Genomic DNA, 9,988 nt, shown 5'->3' on the forward strand with positions numbered 1-9,988 from the left:
TGGTGGGGGGGGGGAAGAAGTCCTCCCTTAGTAATCACCGCTTTTGCTTACACGTTTACCTATAATGGTAAAGCTGTCTTTCTTAATTCGCTAAAGGGAGATAAAAAAGAAAATAAAAAACAAAAAAAGAAAATAAAAAAGAAGAAAAAGAAAAAAAAGAAAAGAAAAAAAAAAAAGAAAAAAAAAATTTTCCATTGCCTCTACCGATGGACCACACAGGACTTCGCACATCGGAATGGTCCAATTATACACACGGGGAAGAGGTGTTACGGAATGAATCTTCCCATCTGCCGATCAAGTGGGACACGTATTCGCTGGAGGCGTCAAACTGGGACGAGCCTCATTTCCTCCTTCCCATTCGTTGCAATTACCTCATCAAAGGAGTCCTTCTTCTTTGGGGGGCGCTGCACCTTGGTCTGCACAAAATATGAAGGAGGGGGAGGGTGCGTGGTAGGAACACATAATGGGACGCAAACATAGGGGACAGAAATTTTGCACTTTTAGGGGACAACTCACCTGCGCCCCGGGGGCCACCCCTTTTCTAGGCGCCTCCCTATTGATATTCCTAGTGATCTCCTTAGTGGGATCCTTCTTTGCCGCTGAGTGGACCTCCACCCGTTGCTCCTTCGCATTTCCCTCCCGATCGCTTCTGCCCCATTCCTTCTTCTCTGACATATGCTGCATGATCTCGTCATGCTCTCTCACAATCTTGTCGTCAAACGTCTCCACCTGCTTCAGCATATTCCTGATGTTTGGGAAGTGTTCCTTTATCTTCCTGTTTCCATTTAGGTACAGAATTCTCAATTTGTGCATGTCCCTTAATGAGGTGAACTCCTCTTCGTTGTCGATTCGGTTAACACGGAGGTCCAGGGTTTCCAAGTTTTGCAGTGTGCGCAGTGGGGCCAGATTCCTGTAAAGTGGAAGCGGGGGAAAGGTGGAAAGGCCGCAAGGCCGTGTGGTGCCGGGTCATCGTGGAGATTGTCCCTGTCTACCGCTGAGCTGATCACCACATCGCCGCGTGGTCACCCAACCTGATCAAATTGTTGGACAGACTCAGCCGCTTCACTTGGGATGGAAACGCATCAGGGCACATCTTCGACACTTTGTTGTTTGACAAATTTAAATCGAGGAGACTCTCCAAATGGGAGAGACTCTTCACTGAGTGGATGTTATTTCCTTCCAGGTTGAGGCTCCTCAGGTTCTTCAAATGAGTGCACTTGCTGAGGAAGTCCGTTCGGCACAACATGCAGGAGCTGATGTCCAGTTCCTGCACGGGAGGGGGGAAGATAGGAGGAAGAGAAGTAGGGGAATACCATCGTCAGCAGTGTAAGCTAGCGTGTTGGGAATGCCTCCATGTGGACAGCGCTCCAGGTGAGGAGTTGCCAGTATGGCTGCTACTCGGTCTTGGCACTACTCCACGTGAGCAGCGCTGTACAATCCCCACCTCCAGTGATTTAAGACAGTTCAGTACGTTCCTTCCGTCCGGCCCCGTGAAGGACTCGTCGATGATATGTTTGTTGTTGTTTAGGAGGAGGACCTGCAGGGGGGACGGGAAGAAAAATGAAAAAGGAAAATGGGGAAGAAATATGGGAAAGAAGAATAACAAAGACAAAGGGGGAAGACAAATGGGGAAGACAGATGGGGAAGACAAATGGGGAAGACAAATGAGGAAGACAGATGGGGTGGGAATGCCTAAGCGGTGCAGGTTGGCAGGAGGCCCAAAGATACTTTTCTCCCCTCCTCTGCGCTGCTTCTCTGCTGCTCTTCGCCGCGTTGCTTTGCCCACCTTGAGGCCGTCCAGCGGACCCACGTTGGCGATGCTGCTGAGGAAGTTATTGGACAAGTCCAGGCGTTCCAAGTTAGGAAAGTCCTCATTGCTGATGCGAAACATGATGCTTCGAATTTTTAGGTTCTTAATTTCGAGGCTTCTCAAAGAGGTGTACGGAGGAAACAAGTTATACAAATCGTGAAAAACATTCACCGTGTAGATGTTTTTAAAAAATGAATCGACATGATCTCCTCTCGATATGTAGTTGCCATTTAGGATGATCAAATTTCTGAACGTGTGCATAATGTAGAGTTCTAAATTGGGGAAGTTTATTTTGTTGTTATAAATGTTAATACACCTTAGAGACTTTTTTTTTTTCATCAGAACCAAATGGGTAATGTCTTTTATGACGTTATCGTGTATGTTTAGCTCGACCAGCTCTGCATTTTGCATTAACGGGATCGTCTCCAATTTGTTGTGTGCACATCGTAGTACCTTTAACTTTCGCAAGCAGTTCACCATGTCGATATTTGCAAGATCGTTCTTGTTCAAAATGAGTACTTCAATGTTTAGATTGCTTTTTAAAAAATTGATTCCTCTCAATCGATTGTTTCGCAAATTCAGCTTACGTAAGGTGGTCGGCAGTTTGAGATCGTCTACACTCTCCATTCCGTTGTTCGCCAGGTTTAATTCTTTCAAGTTTGGCAAGACGGAGAAGTCGGAGATGGGGAGCGGGGTGTAAAAGTTTGACATATTCACTACTTCCACTTTATTGAGGTAGTCGCTGCGCTTGGGCTCCTTCGGAATGATGGCTTCTCTGCTGGGGTTCGCGGATGCACACAAAGCTGCAAAGAGATGAGCGTGGACAGAATGAGCGGATCATCTATTGGGCGGTGCACTGCCCACTCCACTCAAACGCTGCGCCATTTCGCCACTTTTCCTGGATGCCTTACCTTCTCCCCAGGGGCTCTCGACCGAGGAGTGCGCTTCCAAATGGAACTCCCCGCTGGAAGTCACGCGCACCCCATTGAGCCATACGATGCGGGGGAAAATCCTCCGGATATACTCCTGGTGGGAGGGCTTCACATAGAGGGAGTTGCCACCAAACGACAGCGACTGCACCTCCTTATGGTTCCGACTGAAGATGGAAATTTCGACGTAATCACTTATACAGTTGAAGGATATATCAAAGTGTATTAACTTCCTAAATTTGTTGCATATCGGGGCAAGGGTCGTGATAGAGTTAAAGGAAAGGTCGAGGTGTACTAAAGAATCCATGCCCTCTTGCCCCCCACAATGGAAAAACACACTCAAGTCGCTGATGTTGTTATTAACTAGACATAACTCTTTTAAGTTTTTAAAAAGGGACTGTATTAATGGGAAGTTTAGTTTCTGTACGTGGAAGCTGTTAAGGTGTAAGGCCTCCCTTTCGGTGTCCGCTCTCCTGTCTGCCCCGTCCTGTGTAGCTCCTTCTGACGTAGTGTGCGCAGTGGGGGAAGTCCCACCTGTAGATGACTCTCTAAGGAGGCGGACAAGGTGCAACCTCTTCTTCTCCAATATATGAACATGTTCAGGTAAAGTCACTTCCAATTTATCCTCGAAATTTTTGACACTCAAGGGAAGCAGGTGCTTCAAATTGAATCTAGCCAAAAGAATCGACACACACTTCTTGATCTCACAAATGATTTTACTCAATTTGATAAAATATTTGGTGACATAAAAGAAGTTAATCGAATTGAAAGTTAAAAGGCACTCGTAAAAATCTTTTTTCAGTTTTCTCTTTTCATGTGATCCATTTGGAGTATCCACGGTCTCTTGTATTTTTAAACAATTTAGCAAGTCCATGTCGATGTTTTTTTTTATTTCTTTCCCTCTTTTTTCTGCACCTATCCTTGTGAGGGAGTTTCCCTTGCTCAGCACTGCGCCGCGACTCACGGCTCCACCGCTATTCACCGCGCCGCCGCTACCCACCAGACTGACGTTGACTATGAATTTCAAGTTCGTGTGTCTTGGCTTGGTGTAATATATTTTAAATTTAGATTCCTCCTTTTTTTCCTTCTCTTCCCGACATCCGGACGAGCTGTAGGCCGTGACCTCTTTGTGCTCGTTCGGGAAGAAGTAACTCTCCACCACGTATATGCGCACTGGAGGGAAGTCGAACCTTCTGCTTCGCACAATTTTCTTCTTCAGGTTTAGGTCCGCTGCATGTCCACACGCGGTGGACGAGAAGGACGCGGCGGGGGAGACTCCCACGGTTGGCGAGCCTGCCGGAGTTGCCGCCCCCCTGCTTCTGCGGTAAATCGGGTGCACCAGGTCGTCCTGATCTTCTGCGAGGAACGTCCTGCGGGTTGCCGTGGAAAGCGACCATGTAAAGCGGCCATGTAAAGCGGCCATGTAAAGCGACCCTGTAAAGCGGCCATGTAAAGCGATTACACAGGGCAACCTACTTGCAGCGTAACGGTCAAGCCGCCCCCATCCAACACACATACAGAGACACACTCACCTGATGGCTGTCTTCAACACGTGTCTCAAGCTGCGGCACGAGCAGACGAAGTTCCTCTCGAAGAACTTCCTCCTCTCTGGGTCCTCCACCACAAACTCCTTCTCGTCAAAATCGAAGTGGTCGTTAATTTTGCAGCTGAGGTTGGGTGGATGGCGGTGTGTGCAGTGAGGCAGTGGGGCAGTGGGGCAGGGGATCACGAGGCAGCCCAGGGAACCACTCACGACGCGTTCCGTGTTCTCCTTATTTTTTCCTCTTTCTGCATCCGGTCCCCCTTTTCTATTATTACTAATTGTACGGGTGCAGGAAGAGCAAATTTTTCTTATAAACCACGCTGTTCAGGTGGTCCTCTCTGAGGAGGGAAAAGAAAAGAGAAAAAGAAAGAAAACGAATGAGGGGGAGGAGACAAGTCGGAACTGTGCACCTTCTGGAATGCACTCGTCAGTCCCCTTCCTTTCTCCTCCGTTCTCCTCCGTTCTTGTCACCCCAACTCACATTAACGCGTCCAGGCAGCCATGGTTGAGCTTCTTCACCTTTACGATGCTTTCAATTTTTATGTCTTCCACAAAGTAGCTCTTTAGCGACTCCGCGCTGAAGTTCCGCTTCAATAAGTCCTCCACTTGGGTGTACCTGCGCAGGGGAGACCCCAATACGATGTCGTTTTATTTCCCCTGTCCATACGAATCATGCTTTTCCGCTCCGCACGGTGGAGCCGAGAACGGAAGAGACGCACAGCTTCATCTATGCAGAAAAGCCAGACAAGGTGCTCCTCCCGAAGGCTCACTCTGAGTGCTGCTTCGTCACCACTTGGAAGAAAATATTGAAATAGGAATTCATCGCCGTGGAGACATATTTTATCTGCAGGTCCCGCTCCTCCTTCAACCTCCGCATGATGTAGTTAAATCTGTCGCGCAGGGGTGGGGCAGGTGAAAGCTCTCATTAGGGGGTCTTCCATTTGAGCGGCGTTCCAAAGCGCGATGTTGCTCCGACACTTGCTGCACTTCAGCTTCCTGACGGTCCCACCTGGAGGTGTACGCACTGAGCAAAAAGGATACCTCCCGTTTTATCTCTGCCATTCGCTCATGTTCCCCCTGGGTAGTCTTTTCCGGAAAAAAGAAAAAAAAAAAAGAAAAAAGGGAGAAGGTGTAATCACAGGTGCCCATTTGAAAGATAAAATTCTGTCTGAGCCGTTCAGGCAGTTTTGTCCAAATTGTGCACATATAAAATGGGGGCATATAAGAAAAGACCCACAACAAGGTAAGGTCTAGAATCAATAGTAGTCAATTACAGGATCGGATGGAGACCCCTCCATGTTGAAGTAAAAATGAATTGGCCATAGAACCTCATTCAAGTAAAATAAATTTTTGTTGTTAATAAACAGGAGGTGGTGTTTTTCCTTTATGTATTTTTCTTCGATAAAATTCATCTTAAAGTCGGAGATGCTTTTGAGTGTTTCCATGTCCCGCGCGGTTAGCTTTCTGTCCTGGCTGCTCACCAGCTGGTGGTCTAATATCTGGTAGGTGGCGATGGATAGGCGGCAAGTAGACGGAGGTTAGCAGTGGAATCAAACCGAGAAAGAAATCTTATCGAATGTACTCTCCTTGTCCGTCCAGCCATCACAACGGAAGAACAACCACGTGCTGCCCCCCGGTGCCATTTCGCCCCTACCCGTAAATTTGGAAAATTGGTGCAGAAGTAGTGCTTGTAGAGGAGGCTCCCCACCAGAGTGTTGCTTCCTGTTCGGGGCGGAACGGAGAATGGAGTTCAGCGTGGAATGTGCATCGTCAATGGTGCACATTGAATTGTGGATCCTCAGTTCTGCTTCTTCAATTGTGCCTCTTCAATTGCACAGAGCAGATGATGTTATCACCCCATCGCCATGTGACGATCTCTCTGTATCCGCGTGCAGCATTACTGTAGTAAATAGAGCTGAGGTATAGCTCCTTAACGTTCGGCAGCAGGAGAAGCGCCTGGACGTCTTCAAAGCGCTCGAGCCTTCCAAGGGGGTAGTGGTGGTGGTCGACGAATTAGCGGAGAGTTCGCATCGAATGGATGGGCCAATGGGGCGGCCAATGGAGCTACATAACTGCGTAATTGCGTAACTCCATAACGGCTGAACTGCGTAACAGCCTCCCTGAGCAGGCCGGGAGAGGCAAACCTATTCCCGCTGACATTTAGGTGCTCCAAGTTGGTATTATTGCGCAGCGGGTCCAGGGTTCGAATCCGGTTGTTGGCCAAATTGATGTGTACAAAAGAATTGGTGCCCCAGAGGAAGTCTATACTTTCTAGTGCATTGTCGCTGAGGTCAATGTAGTGAATCTGTTTGTTTTCTCTCAGATCGATTCCGCTCTCTGTCAGTTCATTGCTGAACAGGTTCAGTTTCTCCAGCTTCTTCAGCTTCCCCAGCCCTGCGGTGAGGGGGGGCGGTAAACATGAGGCGGTGAAATGCGGAACAGGGAGAGATGTCTCTACCCCCATTTGCCGCTTCCCCTGCACGTTCAGCGGAGGATAAAACGAAGCTTCCTGTGAATTCCCCCGCTAATGGAGTAACCGCCAGAGAAAAAAAAAGGGCATCTTTTCTTCCTGTTGTCACCTCCGCTCTTTTACCTAGGATGCTGGTGATCTTATTGATTTGCAAGAATAGGACCCTAAGATTTGTGCAGTCCAGCAAGGGGGTTATATCAGAGATGTTATTCTTTATCAAGTATAACTCCTCTATGTTAACAAAGTATTGCATTATTTTCAAATTGATCGACTTCTCCATGCAGATTTCCAGCGCGTCTATTTCCTCGTTTGTCTTGAACTCCACATTGTTGGAGCATTTTATCAGCTTTAAGTATTCCCTGTGGGGAGAGAAGCCGTTGTGGAGATGTTGTCGCGGAGAAGCTGTTGTAGAGAAGTTGTCGTGGGGGAGCTGTCCACTGTTGCCACTATATCTGTGACGAAGAGGTGTACACAAGTTTGCACCCCTTTTTTTTTTTTTTTTCGTGCATGTCACGCCATTCTGTACTCCTCCTCTTCGTTTGGGGAATCCATTATGTAGGATCAACTCTTTCAGGAGGTAGCGCAAAAAGGGAAGCGGAAAGAGGAAAGCTGAAAGCGGAACAGTCTTAAATGCCGCGCGATCACGAGGATGTCTGTGCTTGCGGAAGGGTCAAGATATTACTACCGCGTCTGCTGTTTCTACACATTCCCAGCTGTTCTTATGGATGCATTTTTTTTTTCCACCTCTCTAGATAAACTTTTCTGGGGGTACTTTTTATTTTGCCTCTCATGTTGGACACGACAGTCGTTCCCATTTCTAGCTGCTGGGCCTCTCCTCTCCGAGCTCCATCCCGCGGTGCTATTCTTCACATCGCCTGCGCTGAAATGTGCAGAATGCTTCCTCCTCAAGAAGGGGTGATTTGAACTTAGCAATCATGTACCACTTATGTGTGTCCTAATCGCCGGGCTTACTTAAATGGTCCTTTTTTTCTTCTTGCTCCCCCCTCTTATGTGTGTCCTCCGCAGCGACGACATGCGCTGCGTTATTGCACCTCTTACATTACAGAGGGAAACTCTTCTCCGTGTGCACTGCGGGACAGCGCAATTGGGACAAAGCGGCCCCATGGGAGAGGCAGCACTCCAGCAAGTGCATACATGGACGGGGAAAATGTATAACGGTACATATGTGCATATAGTTGTTGATATACATGTGGATATATATGTAGGGGCCCCCGTCTCGCCGCGTTTTCTCCGCACTTGTCCTATCCGCTTTTTTTGAGCAATCATTTTGTTTGTTTTGTTTTTTTGTTTGTTTTGTTTTATTTATTTTTTTTTTATTTATTTTTTTATTTCATTTTTTTCCCACTCACGCGAACGTTGCAATCATGCCGGGGCCTCCCGAAGCGAGAGAATCACATCGTGCCCACGCAGCTGGGAGTGGAAAAAGTTGCCCCCCACCATTTGGCTTTTAACTGCGTGCGATTGAGCCAAGAGGGATAGGCCCAACGAGGAATAGAAGAAGGCGCCTTGACGAGGACCTCCTCAGGGGCTACGACATGGGAGTTCAGGAGGACCTTCACGGGGACGTTCACTTCTTCAAAGCTGATGCATACATCCCTGGGCAGGCGGAGGGAAGAAAATGATTATCTGAGTCATGACGGAGAGGGGAAAGAGTGCGAAGAGGTTTCTTCAGGAGGGGAGAAGGTCGGGGGAGGCGAAGCGCGCCAAGGGGGATGACCGGCTTAGCGGTGAGGAGGATGATCAGCTTAGTGACAGGGTTGAGAAGTCTGACGAGATAGGAGCCACCCCGACGGAAGCCCACCAAACAGATGAAACGAGGACGAGCCCCGAGAAGGCACAAGCTGTACTCAATGAAGACATAAAGAAGTGCATAGAGAAAAGAATACCAAACGTTAGCAGAAACTTAGAAGTGGACCTCTGTGTAGCCATTCCCTCTTCCATTATAAACAACAGAAGCGACGTAATAAAGTCCTATTTGACAAGCTACTTGGCCAGAATATTCACCGTCTTTTCCGTCTCGAAGGTGTACATATATGACGACCAAATGGCGAACGAACGATTCGAGCGCTATGAGCGGCGTGATCAGCGTGAGAAGCAGTTGAGCAGTGGAAACTCCCCCCAGGGTACTGCCCATCCACAGAAGACGCACGAAGGGGAAAAAAACTACCACAGCGATAGCGTTGGCAGTAAGCAGCAAGGAAAGAGACAAAGCAGTCATTCGTCTTCACAGGAAGGAGAAAAAACAACCCCAGAATATTCCTACCTGTGTCATTACCTACATTACAACCTACAATATTTGGAGACACCCCAATATTTGAGGAAGCATCTTTTCCCTATAACCCACTTTTTAAAGCACTCAGGAATAATGAATCCTGTGGATGCTCCCCATCACTTGAGAAGCGATGAATGGCTTCCATTTCGCGAAGGGGTCGTAATAAAGAAGAAGTCAAATGGGGTCATAGTAGACGTTGGCTTGTTTGCTCATGCACATATAGAAAATGTTAACCACGTGGATATTGGGACGAGAGTTACCGTCCTGTTTCATCCCAACTCGCTTCTCCTATTCCAGAAGAGAAATGCAAATGTTTTATTTTCAGGAAAATTAATCAATCCAAGTACTCCAAAGCTGTACAATTTGTATTGGGGCTACTCCGTCGAGCTCCTAAAACGGCTGACCGATGTTTTTGACCTCGACGTAGACTACATCGTGGGCACCTCCGAGCGGGGGCACTTCATCGGCGACGCGGCGGACGCGGTCAGAGGAGTCAGGTTGGGTTCGCCGCCACGCGCAAGTGCGTGCGCGTATGCTCACATATTCACGTTACGAGATATGTGTATGTTCACACATTCACGTCCTCTTATGTGTGTATGTTCACGCGTGGCAACCCACGCAGCCCTGCCAGCTTCGACCAGCCGCCCCATTGATCGCCCCATTGATCACCCCATTGATCACCCCATTGATCGCCCAATTTTTTTGCCACCCCACCGCAGCTGCATCCTCATTGTGTTCGGAAACAAGCAGGGGCTGGAAGACCTGCTTATCAAGGAGCGCGAAGAGCGGAAACAAAAAAGCTACGCCGTGGAGAAGAGGAGCAAAGTTTTGAGCAAAATGTTGAAGAAATTCCACCTATTCGTTAACACTTGCCCCTACCAGACCTCCAGGACAATACGAACGGAGGAGGCCATAGCGATAACGCTGTCGCTGTTTCATAACA

The 9,988-nt window shown here is 48.1% G+C and overlaps 2 protein-coding genes across 2 annotated transcripts; one reads left to right on the forward strand and one right to left on the reverse strand.

Annotated features, from left to right (window-relative positions):
- Positions 1-323: 323 nt before the first annotated feature.
- C922_03090 (hypothetical protein) lies at positions 324-7,304 on the reverse strand (the record flags this gene model as incomplete). Its single annotated transcript, XM_008818682.1, has 17 exons — positions 324-416; positions 517-910; positions 1,032-1,267; positions 1,445-1,537; positions 1,787-2,583; positions 2,704-4,109; positions 4,272-4,406; positions 4,558-4,620; positions 4,764-4,898; positions 5,053-5,172; positions 5,292-5,368; positions 5,557-5,781; positions 5,937-6,004; positions 6,184-6,263; positions 6,427-6,676; positions 6,876-7,111; positions 7,267-7,304. 17 exons carry the CDS (start codon positions 7,302-7,304, stop codon positions 324-326), a joined length of 4,446 nt encoding a protein of 1,481 aa, XP_008816904.1.
- Positions 7,305-8,406: 1,102 nt separating this feature from the next.
- On the forward strand, positions 8,407-9,986 carry C922_03091 (hypothetical protein; the record flags this gene model as incomplete). Its single annotated transcript, XM_008818683.1, has 3 exons — positions 8,407-9,542; positions 9,765-9,906; positions 9,936-9,986. The coding sequence occupies 3 exons, from the start codon at positions 8,407-8,409 to the stop codon at positions 9,984-9,986; spliced, it is 1,329 nt and encodes a 442-aa protein (XP_008816905.1).
- Between the last annotated feature and the right edge of the window lie 2 nt (positions 9,987-9,988).

The sequence above is a fragment of the Plasmodium inui genome, assembly GCF_000524495.1.
Source record: "Plasmodium inui San Antonio 1 unplaced genomic scaffold supercont1.12, whole genome shotgun sequence".
NCBI lineage: Eukaryota > Apicomplexa > Aconoidasida > Haemosporida > Plasmodiidae > Plasmodium > Plasmodium inui.